At 44.1% G+C, this 26,642-nt stretch overlaps 1 protein-coding gene across 19 annotated transcripts in view; it reads right to left on the bottom strand.

The window, feature by feature from the left end:
- The window catches only part of celf2 (cugbp, Elav-like family member 2), a 218,868-nt gene that overhangs the window by 187,873 nt on the left and 4,353 nt on the right, over positions 1–26,642 (bottom strand). For 18 of the 19 annotated variants that reach the window (XM_061030473.1, XM_061030475.1, XM_061030471.1 and 15 more), the window contains exon 2: positions 4,632–4,688. The exons of the other annotated variant lie outside the window; for it this stretch is intronic. In XM_061030473.1, the coding sequence (XP_060886456.1) occupies positions 4,632–4,688 (57 nt within the window). The remainder of the gene's footprint in view (positions 1–4,631; positions 4,689–26,642) is intronic. 19 annotated transcript variants of the gene reach the window in all.

Raw genomic sequence — 26,642 nt, 5'->3', positions numbered from 1 at the left:
CCTCTGCGTACTCCATCACGCTCACTTTTACCCGGCAATCTAACACTCATCCAAACTTTCCTACCATGCAGCTCCAACCTTGTTTATTCTCCAAGTTTTAAAACCTTGTGGTGCTCTAGTTGTAATACTTCCAGGCAAATATTTGAAGTGATTCCTGCTCCAATTTTCTCTCCGTTTTCTGTGTTTAGTCGCAAGTTTGGCTCTGAAATTATTTGCAGAACTGATGTGAATGCACACTTCATGCAAAGACTTCAAAATGTCCCAAAGTGCTGCTTGTGTCGGGTCCCCAAAATGTAAGTACCGGCAGCGTTGGCCGATGCTTTTGTGTTACATTTTGTTTTTAATGTTTATAGCGAGGACTCCCCAGATAGCATTGGGGGGGGGGGGGGGGGGGGGGGGGGGGGGGGGAAGTACATTAAAAAGAAATTGAATTTGCTAGTGATGTTGAGTCTTTGGTTTACCAGCCAGTCAGAACGCAGTTGGTCCTTTGGTAATATGCGGAACGCTTTCAGATGACTTTGAGTACAATATCCTCTTTCAAAATCTCTCTTTGAAACGTACATTTATTCCGACAACATCTCCTAATCTGTTTTGAAGTTCTACTCGTGTTGAAATTATTTTGTACGTCTATTTTCAATGGGTTGATTTCCTCCTTTTTAGTCGGAGTTTAAAGGATAACTCTTTAACATCTTCATACATTTGTCAGACTTTTGGCCAAGACAAAGTCGGCCTTGGTCTCCACCGTCTGTTTGGTGTGTCGGGGTCTTAAATCCCGTCGTCCTCTCTTCTACGTCTGTTTTTACCTCCAGCCCTTCAGGCCTGCCCACATTTTGAGAGAGGATAAAGAAGTGAAGGTAAAGTGACCCCTCCCCATCCATCTCAAAGACCCAGACGTACCACTCGAGAGTGCAAAGGCGGCAACATGCGAAACTTAAAAAACACAAATCTGGCACCCGACAACCGGACGAGTGGCTTAGGATGCTGCAACTCAAAAGGGAGAAAGACCGGGGGTTTGTGGTGGGAGTGGAGGGAGCGAGATAAAGAGAGAGAGAGGGGGATGAATGCAGTAGTATCCTCAGATCTGAAGGCAAATCCCCCCTCGGTGGTAGTTCTGCTCGAGCGGCTTGCACTGACATGAATATTTCATACTGTTGATGTTTAAATCCCATCATTTGTGATGTGGCGCGTGAGCGTGCGTGGAGCTTCATTGAAAAAAAAAAGGAGAAAGAAGAAGAAGAAGAAGAAGAAGAAATGTATGTGCGTACATGTGTTCTTTGGTGTGTAAGACAGAGCGAGGGAGTGTGTTGATCTATAATGCATAGTTTCAGTAAGTTCACTTGTGATACGGTCTATTGCATCTGTATTTCAGTATTGTAAAAAGAAGTGGACGTGCTCGCTTGTGGTTCCAGCCCTCAAAGCGCAGATTGCCCCCGTGTTAGCTCATCCATATGCAACCCGGGGCCGCGACGCGTAAAAACACACTGCGAGTGACATGCACATACGCGCATGAATATACAGTGTGACCGTGCATCGAGATGCAGGAGGTGGCTTTGCGGCTCAGGCAGGTCGCACACGATAACGCAAATCAGTCGGACTGCTTCAGAAAACGAGTTCACAATCTCGTCCCGAGAGAGAACGCGAGGGGCTCGTTTTCAGCAGGTGGAATTCACCTGGAACAAGGCAGAGATTGATGGGTCACAGTTGTCCAAAATTGGCCACATAAGTCCAGCTCCCTTTGGAACCACTTTCTCTTAACAGAATAGACTGCTTCTCTTCCAGGGTTTCATCCTTCCTCTGCCCCCTTTTACACTCCCCCCCCCCAAGGTAAGCAACACGATCGAGACCCAGCCTTATCATTCTGACTTCCAAATTCACAATTTCCCCGCTAATAGAGTGTACTCAGAAATGACTAATCGAATCGAAGCTACCAGGAAAATTAATTTACCATTATGTTCTTCCAAAACTGTAACAGGGAGGGCCGGCAACCTTGTGTTGTACCGCCGCAGGGGAAAGTAAACAATTAGAGACTCGGTGACTAATGAATTCTGTGATTAACGAGTGTGTCGGAGGTAAATCTCTACAAGACTGACACACACACACACACACACTCACATACACGTGAGAGCACGTATGTACAAACGTCGACACACTCGGAGTGAGGCGCTCCTTATCTAAACACAGCATTCATGGTTGAAGTGAAATATTCCGCGCCTCTTCCAAATTCTTTTTTTTCCGTCAACGTTCTTACCCTGCATGGTTAAGTGAAATAGCTGGCATTTCCACTCACAGATTGAGACTGATAGTGTGTGTGTGTGTGTGTGTGTGTGTGTGTGTGTGTTTACACGTGGAAGCGAGCAAAAGAGTGTGTGTGTGTGTGTGTGTGTGTGTGTGGAAGAAACCAAGATAAGGCCAATCTGGTTTGTATTACAGTCTCAGATAAAGAGAGAAAGTGGCGAGGGGGAGATAGCGCGGCGCTGTGGAGGGACGGCATCTCAGCGGCAACACTTCCCCCTTAAAACCACCACCGTTGAGACCACCACGTGAGGAGAAAGTCGCTGTGTCGGGGGGAAAAAAAAAATCAAGCTGAAAAGGAAATTTCTTCAAGATTAAAAAAATAATAATAATAATAATAAGTAAGTTCAGCTGAAGATGAAGGTTTGGACCCGACTGAAACATTAGCCAGCCAAATGGGATCTGGACGTCCAATTTGTAGCTAAAACTATTTTAACCCCTTCTATTCTGAGTTAAAGGCTGTTAGTTGGACCTGAAAACACATCCAGCAGACTACTTTCTTGGATTTCACTTTTAATTCTTAGAACTTAAAAACTTAAATTTTTAACTGGATCTTAAGTTATGGACGAGAAAAAGAGATTTGAAGAGTGTTTTTGCCATGGACTGTAAATGAATAGTGGACACAACCAAACTCAAGACCGACCTTTTTAGTAGAGCTTTTAACTGAATCTCATTTCATCTAGTTTTATTACATTCTGAACCTCCTGTGTTTCCTCATTTAGAATAAATGATGGCGTTTCCTCAGTACCCGTTCTTATCGAGTTATTCTTACCTTAGTGTTTGGATCGTGGGATAGGGAGTCATGTTGTTGCTGTTTGATTTATGTTGATGTAAAGCACTTTGGGATACATTTGTTGTATGAAAAGTGCGATACAAATAAAGTTTGACTGATTGATTGATTGTGACGAAACCCTTCGTTTTAAAAATCTTCCTCTTGAAACCTTGGATGACAAGGTTTGGCAGCCAGTTTGGTTTTTCAGAACCAGAAGTGACCGTAAATGAACAACACAGTGCATACAGATTGTTGCATCTTTAACCCGGTTGACTATGGTAAAAATGTGTCAGTCAAAAGGCAACCTGCTTTAAAGTCAAGGTAACTCTACGTGGGACCAAAAGTTATTATTCATGTCATGCTGTATTAAAGAAGAATTGAAACTAGAAACTGAGACCATGAAATAATACAAAATGTTACGGAGGGTAATAAATCAAGAGTTAGGCTCATTTTCCCGTCTGGTTTCACACATTGTGATTTCTTTTCACACTTCAGGGAGTCAGCCCCTGCTGGACATTAAAGATAAAGCAGGTTTAAAGCGCTTCATCATTGGCTTCAGAGAGGCTACGTCCAATTCTTTTCAACAACTTTTGGTTCCCGCCAGTTACAGTTGCCGGATCTTTTTTTTTTTCTGCAGAGAGAGAGAGACTTCTGCAGATGGTTTGGATAAAAAACCTCGCGGACGATGAGCAACCGAGAATAGCTTGTGAGCTCTCAGGGGAGGGCAGCCGTACTGAGGCTAGAGTGTCACTTCTATACAGTCTGCTTCTATGAGAAAGCTCTATCATATACAAAATCCAGCGGGCTGAGTCCCATCTGGGGAGCGGGTAATGACAAACATAGAGGGAACATTAGGTTTAGATGAGTGTGTGTGTGTTGAATGTGCGTCAAATCCCCAAAGCGTTGGCTAGCGGCTAAATTGAAGGCTGTAGTGGCACAGGGATAGATAGAAAGAGACAGAGGAGACACGTTGTGTGCAGCTCTGTGCATGTGTGAGTGTGAGAGTCCCACTGTGGTGTAATGACTCCCTGAGGGAGCAGGACCCGGGGCTCTGACTCCCCCCTGACTCCCCCCCTGCCAACTAAGAGGAGGTAAGGAGAAAGAGGAGCATGAGGAGAGAGAGAGAGAGGAGGACGGTGGAGACAGCTGTCGTCTCCTCGGGACAGTAATTGGTTGGCTGAGAGAATAAGTATACACACACTCACACAAGCATGCACCTAGGGCGGCACATACGCCAAAAACCCACCACCCAAAAATCGAGTGTGGCACCCCGAGATGGTCATTAGCCACATCCCACATGGCACGAGGACTCTGCCACCCATGCCTGGCACCCACAGGGGGTTTCTCGGTCACACAGAACAGGGCGTCTGAGGATGAGGAGGGTGAGGCGGGCTTATTCAGCGTGACACCTCCAGTCACATCTCAGTAAACAAGCCACCGAGCCCCCACACCCGAAAACCCAAGAGCCGGAGTGACAGCTCTAAATCACATATGACAGCTTGACTGACAGGTCAGTATGGGCAGAGGGAGGGATGGAAATATGAAAAATAATAAGCTGTAATATTACCCGAGACAGGAGAGACGGGGAGGGGGAGAGGGGGTGGGCCGAGAGTGGCAGGAATGGCTGCAGGAAAATAAAACAAAAATACTTTAGCCATAACTTCCAAAGTTATGTATTTTATTATTTTGCATGCAAAAATTGAAGGTGCAAAAAGGTTTGTTTTCATTACCCAGACCTGTAAGTGTTTGTTTTAAAGAGAAAAAGAGATTCGGCTTATCTTGAAAATCAAAAAAAAAGGTTGAAAATGTAATTAAAAATACAATTTGCAGGGCAGCTACTTCCCCATTTATTCTGTTTTGTTTTTTGACACACTTTGAGGAAGTCTGAGATTGAATCAGGAGCTTATTAAGTCAACAATGAAAAGTGTGTTTGTAGTGGCAGGGGGGAGGGGCATTATCTGAAAGAAAAACTGTCAAAATAAGATTATTTTAAAAAGACATGAACCAGTGAAGAATGCATACAAAAAAAATGAAAAAAGGCAAAGACAACTTTACAGGAGAAAGTAAATAGATGCTTTTATGCATCAATGTAATCACTGAGGTGGCCAACTCAAGGAGAGCCATTTCTCACACCAAGCTTGTTGGACATGGTCTTCAAAAACCAAACCTTTTCCTGAACCTAACCAAGCAGTAGAGCAGGTCCTGCATGTGCAAAAATGGTGCAAAAGGGGGAATAAAGATCATCGTATTTGAGGCGTAGGGCCGTAATGGACAGGTTGGTAGTGGATATGCGTTGAACTGGAGCTTCTACTGATTCATCAGTTCGGTTAAAAATATTATTCAGTGGACTCCTTCTCTCAGTCAGGATCCAAAGAAAGTGCTGGAGCACAAAAAACACTTTTGTGTTTAGGTGCAAAGGACTCACGTTTCAACGCACTGCGTCAAACCAAATCAGTTTGGTGACCTTGTACCGGTCGACGTTTTTGTACCAGCACATACATTTTCAAACTCATTGTAAGAGGTTGCAGTACAGAAACGTCTCGAACATTTCTTATTCACAATTGAAATTGTAAAAGATCCTCAAAAAAAAAAAAAAAAGCTATTGGGTGTAAAATAAATTCATATCTGTAAAAAAAAAAACTTATAATCCGTTAACCAAGCTTCTGCGACGCTCCGACTCCGACGAGCATGTGGAACATCTATTTTCTTACGAAACACTTCAGATATATCATGTGCACATGATAGCATTTCATGCATACTAATGAATACTTTGCTACCACGAAATCCATCTTCCCCTTTTAGAAGGACAGTCATTAGACAGAGAACAGAGAAGTGCACTTAAAATGTGTCTCCTTTAATACATCACTGTGCCGGCTGGTGTCGAAGTAAATGGATGTTACTGTGCAGGAGAAAAACCTTGGCCTTAAAGTGAAATAACACTTTCTCCACACTATAGGACATGCTGCTGAATGTGTCATTTACCTGAAGCAAGATCTGAATAACAGACAGTGTTGAAGCTCCTTAGAAATAAGACTAAGACCCCCCACCAGAGTTTAAATATTAATACAGCATATCATTCATCATATTATGATGTGTCCTACTGGGGGCTGAATGATAGGAGTGTGCCATATCTCATTTTAAAAGAAGGCCAGAGCTGGTGAACAGACATCAGTCAAAGCCCAGATAATAGAGTAACTGGGAGAGAAACCAGTGAGGGGATTGGGGTAGGGGGAAAGGAGTCATATGGAGGAAGAAGGAGAGGATAGAGGGGTTGAAAACGAGAGAAGAGGAGAGGAGAAAAGGGGGGAAAAAATTCAATATATTTTTAATCTAGCGGATGTAATCAGATTATGCGTCTGCCAGGAGCGACGTATTTCATAAGGAATAACCAGTTTCGGGGAGGAAAAAGGGGCGAGAAGTGCGGGGGAGACGTGCACTTTGGCTGGCCGATCTACATCGACACTGACAGATTCTAATAAATGCGCTGGGAGGCGCCCGGAGAAACACAATGCCGTGTAATCATTTTATCATGACAAACCGGAATTCCAATGCTGTCCCATGTGAGCCCGGCCGGGGGAAAATTGAATTAACTGTGAATTGCTCATGCTTGGGGAATGGGGAAGAGAGGGGGGAAAAAAAAACGGGGACGGGGACGGGGGGGACGGGGACGGGGGAGGAGAGACAGAGAGTAAGTAAGAAGGAGGGAAAGAAGAGAGCGAGCATTTGGCCTGCTTTTGTTTTTGGCACTGCTGTTAAACTCTCGGGGCTCGGCTGGTTTCACAGAGCAGCTCTGGTTTCAGCAGCTCCGAGCTAACGACGCTAACTCAAGAGATCCAATACTGACGCACTCCATCCCCTGCATGACTCGGCTGCGCAGGAAAACACATTACACCCTTGTCAAATGAGACGTGGACGCCCTAAAGTATCCAAGGGAGAGGGGCTATTAAAACAAGCACACACATCTGCTAACACATGTTCAACCACAGTCATGCTACACGCTAAGGGTTCAATAACACTGAGATTTGCGGTGAACTTTTAACAGCTGCGTTTATTCCCTTGATGACAGGAACGGGCAGATTTTGGTTAGAGTGGCACTTTGGTAACCACATAGCCCATACTTATCCATGGGGCTGAGGTGAATTATTGCCTTTAGCTGCCACTCAAGTTACTCTTTTATAGTGCGACCGGCTAGCTTTTTTTTTTCTGTTAGCTTGGAGCCGATAGCTAAAGGCTTAAAAGTGGCAAAGCAAAAGCAACTTGTACAGCATGGAGCAATCAGTTTTCAACAAAAACTATTGGCTAAATAGCTTCTGATAGCTTTTGATATAGAGTAGCTAGCCCACCAGTTCCACATCCATCAGCCTACACATGAAGTATCTCCTTACAGGCAGAATGGGGTAAGTTACTTCAATTTTGGATGTTGCTAGCTGTGAAAAAAGGGCAAAAACAATTACTTCTTTTGTTGGAAAAATCAAGCTAATTCATTTCATCACATCCCATGTTATGTCAGTCAGAATTGTTGATGCTATGACACATTAGGGACCAAAAGGCTTGATTGGTTGTATGGACTTTATTCCTTTTTTAAATGTCCCAGACCAACAGAAACCGATGGGTGACGTCACTCAGACTTCGTCCATGTTTCTATACAGTTTAAGAAACCACTCAAGTATAAGATTAGCTGAAGTTTTAGTATGAAAACTGCAATCTTAAAAGGTTTTTATTAACTACACAAAATTCTCTTTCAACCCCGTTTGAAGCCTATAGCCTTCCTGATTTAAGTTCTTAACTTTATACTTTAAACTAAGCCCCATGTGGAAGTTCTGTAAATGTCTACACTTTGATGGAATTTGCTCATCTTTCCCTTTTTATCTCGCTAGAACTATTTGGTCCTCTTGAGCACAGACATGAAAGATCACACACACACACACACACACACACACACACACACACACACACACACACACACAGAGAAACAGAACAGGATCTGCCCTGCTGTGTCCTGTGACTTTAGATTAGACCCTGTCAGGGTTTCGGGGTCGCTACGGATACAACCCAGATGCTGCAGCTCGTCGCTGTGGAAACAGGAAGTGTTGACTGCTGAGAGATAAAGGGCTTGATTCTTCCCCCTGCTGAACACATCCCGAAAAGGAAAATGAGCATACACACATACATATCCATGTGTGAATATATCGTCGTGCATGCGGTGTATGTGGAGAAAAAAAAGCCTGTTTTCTGTAATCCTTTAAATACTCTCCCCAACAATCCCACTTTTTCTTCTTCCTCTGCTGCCCCTTCTAATCATAAATATCACCGCTTTGACCCAGGCCAATGAGGATGAGGCGGGGATTTGCATAATTAGCCCCATTTGGTGGACGAGTCCCACTCCAGACCCTACGAGAGCGTCTCTAGTGGGCTCGCTCAATTTCACGTGTAGGAGACTTCAGCGTACAGTTAGATAACCGCGGCTGAGAGGAGGGAAAGTGCCAAAAACATGACAAGCAGACAAAAGAGTGTGTGTTGTAGAGTTTGTGATGAAGGGGAAGTTGCCCGAGGATAAAAAAGGAAAAAGACAAGACTGTAGTAGTGTCTTTGACTTGTCTTCAGAAAAATATGTCAAGAATGAGGGAACTTTTGAGAAACTTTGAGAATAACAGCGGGTGGATTTCTTGGCAGTTTTTTTGAGCGGATAAATGGATCGCTAAGTGGAGTCGTCCTTGTTCTTCAGTCACAACAAACGTGACCCAAACACCTTGCTGCGAACTCGTGATGAAAGCTCGACACAGAACATGCGCTTACGCTGTAAGTAATACGAAGCGATTGCACAATTTAAACCTCATCCAACCAACACATTTAAAATAACAGAAGTGGTGTCTCAGACTTTTAAGGACCCAGGGGGAAACTGCTGGAGAAACTTGAAGATGAGAACGCGTCATTACAGTCGCAATTAGTAGTTTGGCATTAAAAATAAAAAAGCTAATTCATCACTGCCGAGCAACAGCGATGAATGCTAATTTGAGACGCTTGAGATGAAGTCAAGGAGTTTAATCTACAACAAGCATCACGTCTTAAAAAGGTTATTGAATTATTTGTTTGGAGCATAATAAGTAAGTACAGCTCTTCCATATAAAGGATGTAATTAATCAAAAGTGTAGACGAGGTCAAATAACTGTAATGAGAAAAAAAAGGAAGTCAAGAGAGGTCAGGTTATTCTTACTTTTACTGTAAACTCGAGGAACAGGTCCTTCAATTCATCAAAGAAGCAGAATTGAGAGTACATGTTGACAAAGTGGCTGGTTGCTTTGCACAAAGAAGACAAAAGAAAAAGCCACAAAAAGAAGGGTCGAGATGTCAAACCATTAAACTTTACTTATCCAGACTTGTCTCATTGTCTTTGCTGCTGTTTTTTTTTTTAATTGCCCTGCAACTACGAGATGTGCATAGAACCCCCTCTCTCCTTCTGTGTTGCAAAATCAGTTCTCTGAATGCTCTTGGGGGGAAATGTCTCAGCGTGATTTATTTAACCAAAAGCAGTTTTGAAGACATTCATTGCATCACTTCCTCATTGACAAAGACAAAAAACGTCTTAAAAGAAATGCTTACTTTTTTCTTTTTCTGACAGTTTAAATAGGTTTAACTTTTTTTTCAGACCCTCAATAGGAGCTTTTACATCCTATACATAACTCTTTGATGGTTTAGAGTCAGAATCACTCCTGGACTTCTGGACCGTTTACAGCTGGACAACCAACAAAGCAATAGGAAGTACTTAAAGTAAGCTGAGCCAAGAGGGTGAAGAAAGGGACAACTGAAGGGATGAAAGGATGGATGGATGTAAAATGTGCAGAGGAATAGCATTACAGAAGAAGGCAGCGCTGCGAAAAAGCACGTCCAGACAGAGTGGTCTGAAGCCCGGGGGATGTCGTTCCTTTATCACACAAAGAAACACACACTCGACCTGGAGCCGCTCTCATCCACCGCACACCATTAGCTCTTGTAAAGATTTCTTTATTGGTAGATGTCATGCTCTGAGTTTTCCTAGAAAACAGCAGTGCCTAGTTATGAAGTAATAGCCTTAATCAGCGGCTGGCTCTGTGCCTGAACCTGCGCTCGAAGCTTAATCATCACTGTTTGGTTTTCTCCATGGATACAATGAAGACGTCCCAAAACACTCGTACTTCATGACTACATGCCTTGAGAAGTAGGAAAAATGAAGCCGGTGTTGTTGGAGAAAGAGTGAAGCCGGTTATGTAAGTTAAAAAACAGACAAGGCAAAGAGTCTGCTGATACACGGGAATCACATTAGGGCCGATCACATCTTGTTTCACTTCGGCCTGATACAGCTGGTGTGCGATGAGAACGAGAAAAGGGTTCTCAGGGAGCAGAAGAGTGCGACGCAATGAGGTAAAGTAAAAAGGAAAAGGAGAAGACAGGCCAGCCAAGGTTATTTCCACTGTCAAGAAGTGTTCCCAATCAAGTTCGAGCATCTCCAGTGAAGTCTTGGCTAAAAAAGCAAAACCTTAACGGAGAGCTTTGGAAATTCAGACAGGGTCGGTAATCTGCGGCGAGGCATAAAGAGGATTTTACACAAGCCCGAACTTCCAGCTGTGCAGTCTGTCTCTTTGTCTTTGATAGACTTTTAACAGCAGGAATAAAAAGCCTGTAAAGCTCTCTCAGTATAAACATATCAAGCTAATACTCTCCGGAAAAGAACAGAACATTGTCCCCACTCTGCTCTAATAGGGTTCAGAGAATTAAACCAAGAGAGCTGCAATTGACCCATGATAACCCCGAGCACTTCAGGGTCTCTCTCCATGTCTTATAAGTGTACTTGATTAGGCTCCGAGGACCATAACATTGTACAGTTTTATTAAACAACTTTTCCCAAGTCCAACCACTGCTTATGAGAGGCTTTCCCGAGGTTTAAGAGGGCAAGCTGCAAACGTCAGAGTATTGATTTACAGGAGCTCGCAGAGCGGGAACGGTATGTTTAACAGTAAAACTGTAGATTTATGAGGCTGCCCAATACCCTTGGACGGATGTGAACATTTGAGACTTAACACCTGTCAATGCAGGCCTGCTTTAAGTACGGAGAGACCACGTATAGAGCTGGCACATACTGTACTTTAGGCATTCAAAAATGGCAGCTGGCCACACAGATGGTCGGAAATGGAGGGGACTTGTATTCCTGCAAACTGATTTCATATAGGGGAAATCGAATGGTGGTTTTGGTTTACAAGCAATGACAATATGCAAAATGTAGCTTGAAATTGGAGCATGCATATTCACCCCAACAAAGACCAATTACAAAGACCCCCCTCCCTTTGTGCAGTCAGCTCCAGTCAGACAACATTTGGAAATTGGTTGTTGGATGTATCTTACAAAAAAGCTCTTAGAGAGTCATTGTAGTTGAGTTCTATTCTAATGTATTTTGGTACAAATGCTTCTACATTCAACCTCCATAAAAGCAACTGATATGTTCTGAAGTAGCTGCTTTTTTGTTGAATACAACTCTTGTAGTTGAGGCCTTTCCGAGCCTTACAAGTGATCCAGTTGTCAGTGCACCGTCTAACACAAAGTTGAATTGGTTTTGACTGAAGTATTACTAAGGTATTTAGGCTTTTATGTATCCCTGGATGCCAGAAATACATCCTCCCTATGTGTTCAGTCAGTAACTCTCTCTGCAAACACCTCCATCCAACAGCTGCCGCCTCAGGTTGAGGGACCGCTGCGGATCAAATGTGCAAGTGGAGCGTGAATGGCGGGGAGCTGGAGGTAGAGTCTTAACTGTCTCTGCGTCTCATTCTCTTTTCTGCTGGAGTCACTTCGGGGCCGATCAACCTGCGAAAGAGTGTGAAATAGCAGCCCTGGGATCTCATCCATCAAAATCCACATGGAAGACCCTGGAGGGGCCCCTGTGTGGAGGACAGAAACCACATCCCATCTTTGTCGTGAAACAATGAAAGAACAGGGCTTCCGTTATCCCAAAGATAAGCATCAAATGAAACACGTCCATCACGGATCACTTCACCGGCTACCAATACGGTTTGACGGATCACTTTAGAGTCTGCTGCCATTGGCATGAATCTATTTGAGGGATTAATGAAGAGCTGGACAACAAGGTCCACAATTGGTCCATGGCTGGTTTCTTTCCGTTTGATATGGCAGCATTGAGCTCATAGTGCTCGTCTCCTCTACAGCCCTCTCCATCCCAAAGAGCTTTAATCTCCCACTGGGCCTCTGGGCGACCCATCCAACACACATTTGCATACATCTGCATATTTCCCATTAGGCTCCACTTGTTGCCTTTTCATGGAAAACTCGGATATGGTGATGATCACTCTCGGCGGTAATGGTCCTATCACTCTTTGCCTATTTTCTTTCTTCCTTTTCTTCCTAACTTTTTTTTTCCAAGCCACCTCTTGATCCCTTTTTTCCACTCTGCTGTCTCTCTCTCTCTCTGTGTCTCTCTGACATGGCTGTGAACAGAGTGCAGTATGGAAGTCTGATCCACAGACAAAGGGGGGGAAGCGCTCCGTTAGATCAGCTGCGCTAGCCGTTGCTGTATGGTAAACCATCTGGGGCCTCTGACAGCCTCCAGCCTGAGAGAACACAATAACAAGACAGAATAAATGAATTCAGCACACAATGACCACGATTGAACCACACTAATTAGATTAATATGTGATCAACTATTCAATTAGCCCCCATTCAGCCACAGAGCTCAAGAGGTATGGATACATGCAAATAAGATGAGAGAGCACAAATTGAGGGGGGAAAATGCCAACATGAGAGTCGGATTGAATTTATCCTTACCAAACCGCAAACATTTTAGCATCTTCATGTATTTTCAAGAGGCTTCCTTCTTCTCGTAGTTGAACTTAGCATTGGCATTGCACAACCATAACATTATGTGCTTTTAAAACATCATGTTCTTAGTGTTTCTCTGAGAGCAAGGCCGGTTGAAGAGCACCCCATAGAGCAGAGTTAAATTTGCACCGAGGTGGGTCAAAATACTCTCCAATACCAATGCCGATGTTTATTTATCCAGGAGCCCGTGTTTAATTTGCTCCAAAGTTTCTGGATTTCTCTCCGATTTTAGATTTATTCAAGACAGGTGGACAGCAGATTTAGTATGTGTGAATATGTGTCAGTGTCAGGCTAGACCAGGGGGTGTCTCAAGGGTGTTTTTTTTCTTTCTCCCTGCACAAGACAGCAGCGTGCAGTGTCTCTCTCCTGTGGTGGGATTCGGTCATGCAAATGGTGTGGTCTCATGAATGTTGGAGACATTTATCTCAGTGCCACCACTCCAACATAATGAAGGTGAATGGATAGTTTCCCTACTTCTCTGGATGATGCACGGACCACATTCTCAGTTTAAACTTGGACTACTTTCTGTAAAGAAAAGAAAAAGGCTCAATGCAACATCTATGGAGCATCCAGAGTAACCCAAAGAACATAAAGGGCAGAAAAGTCGGGGGTTCAATCGCCAGCTCCTGGAGCTACATGTCCGATGTGTCCTTGGGCAAGTCACTTAAAGGCTTTATATGTGATTTTTTTGATCCAGCAGATGTCGCCCTTGAGCACCAGCATGAAACCAAAACAACTCGCGCTGCATTGTTGTGTTAGCATGCTAATGCTAGCGATCTTTATTATGCTCGTATCTTCACACTGCATGTAAATTTACCTGAAATGAGCGTGATCTAGAAACACAGTTAAGCAGTGAGTACAGTATGTTATTCTTCTTTTCTCTAGTCCCTCAATTAAACAACTTTTATACACGAGGGGAGGAGTCAGCCGGCCGTCCGGGCGATGTAAACAAACTGAAGATAGGACTCGGGTGTTACACCCATTGTAGACAGTCATGACTCACAGAGTTATTTTCAGAGGATAAACTTGATTTATATATTTAAGTGTGAAACATCACATATAAAGACTTTAACCTCAAGTTGCTCCCACTGCTTCATCGGTGGCGTATGAATGTGTATGAATGGAATATGTTACTTTAAATGGAAACTTTACTCAGCAGCCTCTACCATCAGTGTGTGAATGTGTAGGTGTGACCTGCGGTGTAAAAGCGCTTTGAGTAGTCACAAGACTAGAAAAGAGCTATACAAACTAAAGTCCATTTACCAACGACATACCATCCACCTTCAATTCAGCGGCTTGTTTCAAAGGCAGCTAACTCAAAATCAGAGCAGATCGAAGTCAAACTACTGGCCATGTTGATCTTATCAGATATGTGTGTAAAATGTCTGAATGGTCTCAGCATGTGTAGGATGTAATGAACGCATGCAAGAATACTTTTGAGTAGCACCACCTATTGGACAACACTCTGCCATCACGGCGTTATCTCACTTAATTAGTTTCCTTTTGTGAACATGAACGTCTGTCGAAACAAGAGACAAAGCGCCTGAACGAGGTGGCATTCACGAAAAAAAAAGCTCAACCTCATCACCTTTCCCCCCGGCTGCTTAATTTTTTCCGCAGGGTGCTAATCAAGCTTCTGTCTGCGCTCATGAATGCTGAGGGGAAAACCTTGAGCATTTTAAATGTGCATTTAATTGCGTCGGTCGCGGAAAGGCGTCGTTAAGTAAGAGCCGGGAAAATACATTTCTTAATGCGACTTAGTGATGCCCGGCAAATCAAAGACCATCAAGCGAATTAATGAGGGCGAGCGGCGAGCGCATTAAGAGTAGAGACGAAGTGCCTCCGTAAACAAATACATATCTCTCAACTAGACAGCGAGGACACGGGGATAAATGTGGAAGACGTAATAAATACACTACCCTGTCAATAGGCACGGTACGCTCTCCATTCCTGCACAATGGGCCCCACTTTAATGGAGTAAACACACACACACACACACACACACACACACACACCTTTTCTTTCACTGTGTTTTTTTTTTTTTAAAAGGCAGACAGATGCGTCTTCTTCAGCGGCGTTCCTTTGCTCCCGTGAATAGAGCTGAGAAAGCTTCTGAAGGAGAGGAAGGGAGCGTGGCAGGAGGTGGAGGGGGGGAGGGGGCAGGGATGAAAAAAGAGGAGAACTAGAAATGTGAAACCTTCCTGGTTATTAAAAGCTGTCTTGCGAGGGCAGCGCTCCTGTTGTTAAGTACTCTCTCAATTATTAACGCCACCGCCGCTTTCATCCATTGGCGCGTGAATGCCGATACAGCTCCAACACACACCTCACCCCCCCCCCCGCCCGCCTTTTTTCTCCTTTCTACTCGGAAACAGGCGCACACACACTGACACACACACTCACACTACATCAGGTATTCAGCTGTAATTGTTGCAGAGCTGATAAAAGGACAGGTCAGAAGTGAGAATGATTATATAAAACTGGATGTTTTCAGACTGTCTGAGAGCTCTGCAGCATGAAAACATGGTCAGAGAGAAAAAAAGATAGAACTTCAAATTGAACACTCGCTGAAACGTTTCTCAACCCTGAGCGGGGCCGGCCTCTGGGGGGAGCTGCAGGTATACACTGATGACCAGCGGCTTGCAGGTCAGGGCCCAATTCTCAGCACTTTTTTTTTCTAGCTGTCAAGTTGCTCGTCAAGCCTCGGGAATAAAGGGGAAAGAGATAAGGAGAGAGATTTGAGATAGTTGGGATTGAGCCGTGGGCAATAAGAGAGGAGTGGGGGAAGCTTTAAAGGGTGTTATCCCGCCGCCGCCGCCACCGCCGCTCCAAATGTCCCTGTGCCTGCAATGAGACGGGGCTCATGTGACAGATTACCAGCACAAATGCTGCTCGAGAAAAAGCTGGGCAACAGGGAGGTATCAAAAGAGACATACAGCATCATATATCCATTAGGGAGTGTGTAGGATGGTGTGAGAAGCCAGAGATGGATGGTATCAGGTAGAATGGTAAAAAGTAGTCCCGGACTTATTGTAATAATAAGACTTCTGGCAGGAGAATGCACGACATCACATATTCACACGCTCATGATGGTGATTCTCTGTGAAGTATGAGGATCTCAGAGTTGAGTCAGATTCCACCGCATGATCATCAGTTTACAGTACGACGATACAGAGAGAATGTGAAATGCACAGAGATAATAATCCAGAGGATGCAGAAGCTTTAGGATGGAAGTGAAATTCCCTTTTTTTCTCCGCCGTGAGTAAAACATGCCTGCACAGGTGGAACAGTTCTACCTGTTTGAGTATTTTTCAAGTATCAAAATGTTCATTAAAGGAGCAATATGTAAATCGGACACCTAGCGTTTAAAACGGGTACTGCAGTCAGAATCTGAAACATTGCAGAGAGCTGTCTCCCCCCCGCCCCCTCCTCCCTCGGGTTGAGGCGCACGCAGGTCGCCATGTGGTGGACTCTGAAGCTTCAGTGTTTATCCAGCTCTGCATGGGTCTGTAAACCTTTCTGTGTTCTAACCTCTCTCCATTTTTCAAAAAGCATCTCCAATATTGATCCTAGTTTGAGCACGTTTCTGCTCGTGGAGCTTATTAGAAACATGCAGAGGCTTTTTAGGTCGGGTACAATCACTTCATCCAGACAGAAGCTCTTTGAAGATGGAGGCATTTGCAGTGTGTTTCCAAACTTTTGGAGTTCAGACGCTCACACGTCAATTTGGGAGCTACTTCGAGGCTCTCAGAGATCACTTGTTTGAAAGTGAAGCTCGGCCGTTCAGCCCATTGAAAGTTAGCAGGGTGAGGAATGTCGGACTGCTTATCGACCGCGGCCGAGCACTTTTCCACTCTGGAGATGGGAGGGGAGAGGCGCCGGGGCGTGCTGAGGACCCTCCCCCGGGACCCCTGTCCAATTACAGCTCAAAATGAGCCAGGAGAGTGCAGAGATTGGGCTGGGCGCTCAAAGGTGATGATGGAGCGAGTGAGGGATGAGGGGTGAGAGATGGAAAGTATGGGGAGCGAGGATATGAGTAGCTCTTGAAATTAATGGGGCAGGGTGGAGCGGGCCTCCCAGGGGTGAACAAAAGGGGGGCAGCTGATGACATTAACTCCGCCCTCGAGCAGCCATTAGGGGGCGAGAGGTTCCACTAATCTCGGGAGTGGGGGAACAAGCTTCCCCAGATTGCAGAGCTGCCACTGGGCTAAACTGGTCCCCGTAGCAGCCTGGAACATCATCCACAGTGATGCACGGCGAGGTTAACGATGCATGATGCTACAAGAGGAAACCAGGCGGCCCTCATGCTTAATACAAATCCTGTAGTTTTCTAAAATAAAAACTTGAAGAGCAAAAAGAAACTATAAAAGATTCATTCTTTTTTGCAGCTGAAAGTGAAGCCTTAAGTCTTTTGTGTCATCTCATTATTGTTAATGACACCATAGTGGTTTGTTATAAGCATTAGAAGATGGCATAACAAAGTGAGAGCAGCTGCAAAACAGCCACATGTGATCGTTTGTCATTTATCTTGTTTTAACTGAAAATATTTATACTGTAATTTTTTTTTTAATGAAGCAGTTAAAGCTGTAATATGTGTATTTTTGTTGTTGTTGAGTATTTATATTTAGCTCATCCATCCATTATCAATAGCGCTTTTTCCCTTTCAGGGTCGCCGGGCGGCTGGAGCCAATCCCAGCTGTCATCGAGCGAGAGGCGGGGTTACATCCTGGACTGTTCGCCTGTCACTCACCGGGCATAAATGAACTCAAGTATCTCCAAAAGTCATCAAAACCAGAGAAATCCATCATTTTATTTTACAGACGTAACGCTCCGTGGTTGCCGTGGAAACACCGGATGTTAAAGACCACGACATGAGGTACACACTACTGAAAGCTGGCGTACTAGTTGCTGTATGTGACGCTCGTGAAGCAAAAACACACATGTACGCCCTCGAGAACCACTTCTACAGGCGAGTTCCAAAGATTGAAGCGTGATCATATGACGAGGCGTGCTGCAATCCATATTTATTTATGACCCTCGTCACATAAAAACTGACAAACTGAAAATGTTGAGCAAAGATTTTAATAAGCCCTGGCGTTCTGAGGGTTTTTTTTCACATGAAATGTCATATTTGGACGACTCAGCTCCGAGAGCTATTAAGCAGAAATGTGTTCGTCTGCTCGTCTGCGTGTGTGTGTGTGTGTGTGTGTGTGTGTGTGTGTGTGTGTGTGTGTGTGTGTGTGTGTGTGTGTGAGATTGCCGTTTAATCGCCGGCCGTACGTTCACGCTCTACTCTCGCTTTTAATGTTGCGGGGCACCAGGGACCACGGGAGACCGGGGGCCTCAAACATCTCGTCCAAATTAGCGTCATCTTCCAAAGCGCGGCGTCGAGGGGATGAGATGAAATGTTGTCATAATGTTGCTGCGCTGGAGCTCGTCGACTGCACGTTCACACACACACACACACACACACACACACACACACACACACACACACACACATGCAGACACACACACCACACACACACACAGCACACACACACACACACACACACACACACACACACACACACCACACACACACACACACACACACACATGCAGACACACACACCACACACACACACAGCACACACACACACACACACACACACACACACACACACACACACACACACCACACACACACACAGCACACACACACACACACACACACACACACACACACACACACACACACACACACACACCACACACACACACAGCACACACACACACACACACACACACACACACACACACACACACACCACACACACACACAGCACACACACACACACACACACACACACACACACACACACACACACACACACACACACACACCACACACACACACAGCACACACACACACACACACACACACACACACAGCAGTGCTACAGCGATGAATCTGTTTTTGATCGCACAGCTGAAGCAAATGTCATTGACAGGACAGTAATTGTATATCAAGCGCCCAATTTCTAATTCTCTCTTCAAACAACATAAAGTATGAGAGTCTGAGTCCTGTGAAGTTCATGGGGTTGAAGAATGTGAATTATAACAGGATATCGGCCTACATCGATTGCAAGCAGCCAAAAAGTGCACTTGTGTTGTTTCTTTGACACACAAAACAAAAACCCAACAGTCGAGCAGGATGCAAAGAAGAAAAAAAAAAGAGTCCGAAAGAGAATCGCACTTAAAGTTTGTCACCGGGAGTCAGCGATTGCTTTTAATACATACAGTCACATCAATGGCACATTAAGACGGTGTAACCACGGCAACAGACACCGGGATTATGTCAAAGAGAAGGCGCACAAAAAGATCTGAAGATGCTTTGTTTGAAACATTGGCGACACGGTCCTGAGAGGAGAGAAAAAAAGAAATGACAAGAAAAGAATCGAGAGACGGAAATAAAAGAAAAAAAAGAAAAAGTAGAAAAAAAAACACACTGACGGGTTCAAGGGCAGGATTTGCAGCTCCTGCTGAGTGAGTGTGTGGAGTTGTATTAATCACATTGTGGGGACATAAATCTGTGCATACAGTCACTTCTTTGAAGAGAAGGTCTATTTTTGAAGCGAGAGAAAAAAATTCAAGTCCCCACAAGGTGAAACAGTAAATTTCACAGTTAGGATTAGGAGTTCTGGTTAAGAACACGGTGATGGTGGGTGAAGTGGTGAAGACAGAATGTGCGACATTTTCCACATGACAACTCTGAGTCATGACTGTCTACAATGAGGGAGAAGCCCCCCCCCCCTCCCCCCCAAGCTCTGTTGTTGTCAGCACCTTGTTTACATCATGCTTACAAGTTTAAAGTGTGCTAACATTAGCATGCTAACACAACAATGCAGGGCCACAGGCAATTGCAGCTCGAGCAAAGGGACAATTTTGTGCGCCGCTTGCACGAGACAGGACAGTGGACAGAGCCGGAAAAATCAGGGAGGGAGAGAGAGAGAGTGGTGGAACGACGCCTGAAAAGAGCCACAGGCGGGATTCGAACCTGGGCCGCTCGCCTGGAGGACTACAGCCTCCGCACATGACACACAACTCAAGTCAGTAAAGCAGAAGGAAACTCTTGCGCTTCAGACCGAAGGCAGAATCCAAAGAAAACACTGGAGCACATTTCATAAAATGCACCTTCATAAACTCTTGTGATGGGCCTGTTATTAGTCTCGATATGTTCGACTGTGACCTCCACTGTAATAACTGAGGTCCCTACTTCCCACTTCATATGCATGTCTCTCTGTCTCACACACACACACACACTCAGTATGGGATGTAATGAGCATGATGGCTCCGGGTCATCTGACTGCGAGCAGAACATTAAGCAACAGTCCACTCTCATAAAACACACACTGTTTCTGCAGCTGCACCAACACGGCCCGTCTCCACCTCCTTCCCCCTGGCTCGTCCACTACTTCCTCCTCTTGACGTTTTCTATCTTTATCAAACGTTTCGGGTCTCCATGAGATGAATCCAGCCAGGTCAGCCAGAAGTAAGTCACTTTTTCATAACTGGCTGCTTCAAAACTTTGGCACTAATAAGCCTGATGGAAGAAACGCAATATTAATCTCTATAATAGGCTATAAAAGTGAAGCTTTATGACAGAGGAATGAAGGTGCTTCTTTTATACTGTCTGTCCTCTATATAAATTAACTGAACTTTGTTTAAAGGCATTTTGTTGCAATGTGACTTTAAAGTGCAGAGAGTGTGTGATCAATGAGTCAAGCTGAAGTTACATGCCCAACAAAGATCCATTGTGATATAAGATGTTGTCATGCTTGCCACTTCCTTTTTTTTTTTGCTATTAATGTCTTTTAGTTTCTATGAGCTTCTTGGAACTCCGGTTCGTTTAGAAAGGCTAAAATCTCCAATGTTGAAGTTCATGGTGAAGTAATAGTTGAGTCATTTTATGCAAATAAAGAAGAAAGAGAATCCTTTACATGGCATCTTTGAAAACATCTTTACAACTCAAATCTGCACCGGAGTATGTTGGAGTGATGTCTAAAATCCAGGTATGCCATTTTCATTGACTGAACAATCCAATCCTAACCAGTGTGTAGATGTAGGTGATCTTGACATCACAACATGAAATGCACCAATTGGTCCACATCACAAGCAGCCAGCGGGGGTCTGATGTACCGCTGATACACGCTTAAGAGTTGTATTAACTCAGCAGGCTGAACTTGAGTCAAAAGACTGATCACATGATTTCTCCCTTAAAGTAGATCCCAAAATGTAAACTCATTGCTTGCATGATATTGTCTCCAACACATTCCAAAATGTAGTTCACACTGAACAGATGTAAGAGGGGGTTTTCCTCTCTTTCACACTGACTTAACTCAAAGTCTGGAGCCAATCAGGCCTGCTTGTTACATCATACAGTATTCCCGCTCTGTGGACTCCACCCTGCAGCGCTGTTCTCTGTTACAACACCATGTTGAACAAGCACTACTTACAGTGTGTGTGTGTGTGTGATCTCCTTCATGCCATACACTACAAAGAATGTGGGAGGTCTTTACCTCCAAACCTTTCATTCCTGCTCTGGGTTTGCTGCGACGAGGACTGGGCGGCATTAACCACTAGGCCCCCCCAATCCTGTGTATTTAAACCCGACCCACCCCAAAGGGACTTTAGTTCTCTTGATATTACTTCACATGACTTCAACGACACTTCAAAAGACAGAGCCTGAATATGACACTAGAGGGGTTCTTCATCATATTTTGATGCTTTGAACAGCGGTATTTCATGCGTCGGGGGTGCAAATGGGTTGTTAGTAACAGCCGACATACAGAGAGACAGACTGTGAACCTTCTGCAGGCCATCAGGTTTACTTCATGTTGTTAAAAAGAAACAGAAAAACAAAATCTAGTCTCTCTTTCTGCTTCTTTTTCTCTGAGCTTGCCCTGGTTTTTTTTTTTACTTCCTTCTTTTTATCCCCCCCTTCCCCCATCTACTTTTGCAACACTCCAGGGTCACCATCTGCATGGCAACACTCACAGCGTGACACTTCCATAACCCAGGAGGAGGACGAGAGCGACGGAGCACAGCCCTCTCTCTCTCTCTCTCTCTTTTCTTTCCCTCTGTATTCACAAACCACCCATAATTCATTAGCTCTCCCTCTCATCCTCACTGTACTTTCCTCTTTTTTTTTGTGCAGTGAGACTGATGTAGGTCTCTGGGATACTTTTATGAAAATGAAGGTGCTGACAGTGGATATTTTGTGCGGTCATTCAGCAGGTTTTAAATTTGACCGTTTTCATGCCAAACCTCTTTAAAAAAAAGCCCGTAGAACAATACGACATCTCCCCTTAAACCAAGGATGCTACATAAATGCTGCACGCTTGTACATTAAAATCAATACATGTGATCAATTATGTCAACAACATGCTACCAGATGAGATTTTTCATTATAATGCAAACATATACCACAGTATCATCAGCGTATTGCTTTATTTTTCAAATGTAAAAAATACCAATAAATGGAAAACATGTTCCGTAAACATGCAGAAAAAAAAGGTTTCCTTCACAGATAGCCTCTGGTGCTGCACAGCTCCTATTTGACCTGTGGAAGTGAACCCTGCTCAACCAAACACGCGCTCTGATTGGTCAGTTTTTCATTTGGCCCGCGGTCATGCATTGTGTGCAATTTTTGTTCATCTTTTTTTGGCTTCGATTTGAGCATCCATCAGTCACACACACACAGATTTAATTCCCCCCCCCCCCCCTTATTTTCACCGGGCAGAGTGCCAATGTTTTTCTTTTCTCTGCTGACTCTCAACCTCTCATCCCCCCCCCCCCCCCCCCCCCGCTCCTCTTCTTCCTTTACTCCGTTAAGCTTTCCGATTCGGATGCAAGCAAAAGCTGTTTATTTATTCAGACAAGATCTATTTTTCTCTCTCATTTTTCTACCCCCCACCAACCCATCCCTCTTTCTTTCTTTCCCTTTTCACCCCCCCCCCCCCCCCCCCCCCACGCTTTCAGAGGATCACTGTGAAGAAAAAAAGAAATGGGGGGAGGAATCAGATGTGTTGAAAGAGAGCAGAAGAAATTATAAAAAGAGAGGATACACAGGCAGAAAGTGGAGGTAGATATTGTCCCTGTGCCTCTTAAAGGTTCGGGCATTAAGGTGGATGTGTGACTGGGGGAGACACACTACCTCAGAAACACACAACACACACACACACACACACACACACACACACACACACACACACACACACACACACACACACACACACACACACACACACACACACACACACACACACAGGTATATCAATTCTTTATGGGTGCGATAATCATTATAAGAAGATATTTTTAAAAGAAAAGAGCAAAAAGAAAGCCAAAGGGAATGACTACTGTACAATATGTATGCGTGTTTATGGGTTTTGTGTGTGTGTGTGTGTGTGTGTGTGTGTTTGTGTGTGTGAGAGAAGAAGAGAGTGAGACGGTTGGTGAAAGAGAGAGAGAGAGAGAGAGCACACGCAAGAGAGAGAGAGATAGAGTGCAGCGCTCCAGGTGGTGCATTATTAAACAGATTAGTCACAATGGGCCAATGGTGCTAAGTGTGTGTGTGTGTGTGCAGTGTGTGTGTGTGTGTGTGTTCCTGCAAACGCTAATGTACAGGTGGCATTGATCAGATTCAGTTGAGATATAAAAGATGCATTAAAAAAAAACACTTCTCGGAAGGAAGGAAGAAAGAAAGACGGAGAGAAACGGATGGAATGAAAAGGAGAAAAGTCGAAGGAAGTGACAACGTCAGCGAGTTTGTAAACAGGAAAGAAATAAAGACGACAAAAAAGAAAGAAAAAGTTATAAAATGACAAAAAGATCAGAAAGAAAATGAAGGAAGATGACCCAAAAAGAAGAAAGAGAGGGGGAAAAAGAAATGTACAAAAAGGTAAAAGGTTAGACAGATTGTAAACTAGAAATATGAAAACCACAGAGGAAGAAAAACCCCCACAAGCACTCACACCCACACACACACATCGGGTCGTCATGTGAGGTGTGCGCTACACTTGTGTTTTAAATCCCCGCGGCTGCTCCTGACTAAGCCGATCTTTGTTGCAAGAGGGGGAAAAAAAGCCGCTTCTGCATCTGTCATGGCAGGAAACAAGTCTTGTTTTAGTCAAACATTAAACACACAGACATCGTCGTGTGTGTGTGTGTGTGTGTGTGTGTGTGTGTGTGTGTGTGTGTGTGTGTGTGCTCTGTAAGCTTTCATTATAGGTAAGCTGACTTTTGGGAGAAATCAAGGATGATGAGTACGGAACCTGGCATCAAACGCAGAGGACAGGACACACACACACACACACACACACACACACACACACACACACACACACACACACACACACACACACACACACACACACACACACACTGTAACCCGTGAGCAGTCGGTGTGTAAGACTCAGACTGTTGCAGCACTGCAAACGCAAACCGAGACACAAAATACATCCTGGCATTTTGACGATTATTATGAGAATTGTCCATTTTCACTTGAACATCAGTAAAAAGAAATCTGAGTTTACATGTTTGAAATCTGATGAAAATCTGTGTGAGAAGATTTCATATCTTTTACTGATGTCATGATGCATAACTGTAAAATAAAAAACCACACAGATGGAGCAAGAGCTCCGTCAGACTGCAGAGGCAAAAGAGAGAGAGAGTGTGGGGAATGACGTGCCAGGGGTCAGATTTGAACCCGGGCTGCCCGCAATCAAGGACCATACAGGCTCTGTACGTGGGGCATGCAAACTAACCACTAGGCCACCGTGGTCAAAACATAAGGAACACTTTGAAACATTCAGGGAACATCCTCCACTCCGGGAGAAAACCAGAAGCTTTTCCATCGTTTTGTATTTATTGATTGGAGTAGAAGCAGCTGAAGGTTTGGCACTTTGAGACCAAGATTAATGAAGTGTGTCATGTCGTCTCGTATCCTATCGCATCATGTCGGGTCATGACAGACCAACGGACAAAATGAGTGCGGTAAAGTCATCGTTTAATCAAAGTCGTCTTGTTTCATGATCGTCGGAGGCCTAAACTGAAATTCAAATTAAAACTCAATTCATTCCTCAGCCCTATCTCTGGATTTTCTTTTCTTTTTCTTCAGATTTTCTCTGATTGTGTAATATTGACTGGTTGGTGGGTGGCTAGGCTTGGGGGAGCATTAAGTGTGAGTGATTGTGTGTGTGTGTGTGTGTGTGTGTGTGTGTGTGTGTGTGTGTGTGTGTGTGTGTGGTGTGGGTGTCTCTGTGTTTAAATGTTTTGGATTAATCTTTCATTTTGATTTTGTGATGATTAAATTTATGTTTTGTAAGGACCCCCCTTGAAAATGAGATGATGCATCCCAAGGGGCTATCATTGAAATAAATTACTAAATATTATCAATGTGTATTATTTTCTGATCGACTCTGCAAAGTAACCTGTAACTACAGCTCTTAAATCATTAAAACGTTATGCATGCATGTGGCGCCTTTTAGGTTTAAATTCAACTGAAGTGCTTCGCAGGCAGTCGAGCGATAAATGTCAAATGTTTGTATGTGAAAGTAAGTTTAGGGGACGTGAAAGAATAAAAATAGAATACGGTCCTCAGTCTGCAAACACTGCAAATCCCAAATCCAGATCCCTTTGTTAGAATTAGAAGTGAAACATTAGAGGTGGCATGAACTAAACACATTTTAATAAAATAATAAAACACTCTGAAACACTCTCACACATTTCTCCTCTCCTTCATTTCCTGCTCCTGTTTTCACGCTCTCTGTCATCTTCCCCTCACGTCTCCTTTTGTGTTTCTGTGACGCACTCTCGCCTCAAACTATGTAATTATCACTCGCCGATTCCAGGGAGGTTTGGGAGGAATTCAGCCCTCCCTCTCCCTCTCTCTCTCTCTCTCTCTCTTTCTGCCCGCCCCGTCCGCCTCCGTCACTCGGATGCTTGAATGTCGGGATTGTTCTGCTGCTGCTGCGAGAGCTTTTTGAGTGACAGCGGTGGGAAGACGGGGCCGTCCCTCCTGCTGTCATCACTTTCACTTAAAAACTTGTCAGGCAGCGATTTCCCGTTTGACATCATTTGGAAAGATGCGGCGAGAGAGAAAACGACTTCCGATCGGGGTGTTTCATTTGAGAGAGAAAAATAATTGTGACTCAAAAATGGCTTATAGTGACTTTTCACTTTTAGACTTTACACCCCCACAGAGGACTTTACTCTAATCTATATGAATCAATATGATTGTCTAAAAAGCATTTCTCGTCATATCCATCATCAAACCTAATCGGCCACATTACCCAGATCTGGTGGGTTTAGAAAAACAAAGCTCTTGAAAGGGTTTTTTTGAAATGAAAATAGTTTGTCAGGACATCAAATGCCTTAAAAAAAAAACATAAAAATTCAGAGAGCTGATCCAGACGAGGAGGGCAGCAGCAGAGACCGTCCTCGTCTCTGTGGAAATCTCACAAATGAGCCCCCATTTCTGAAACCGAAAAAACAACGAGATGGAAAAAGCGCGGGATGTAAAGGGAGAAATGAAGTCGATTGGTCAATTTTTGATTCCAAATCAGACAGAAGCAAAACAGCTGCCTCATTTCACATAATAGTGAAGCAGCCCAGGCGGATTTTTTTTTCCAACATTAAAAGACAGAGAGTGTTTGTGGTAAAAACACCAAAACAC

Source organism: Labrus mixtus, chromosome 22 (genome assembly GCF_963584025.1).
Source record: "Labrus mixtus chromosome 22, fLabMix1.1, whole genome shotgun sequence".
NCBI lineage: Eukaryota > Metazoa > Chordata > Actinopteri > Labriformes > Labridae > Labrus > Labrus mixtus.
Note: the sequence above shows the minus strand (reverse complement) of the source record. Positions and strands in the feature narration are given on the sequence as shown.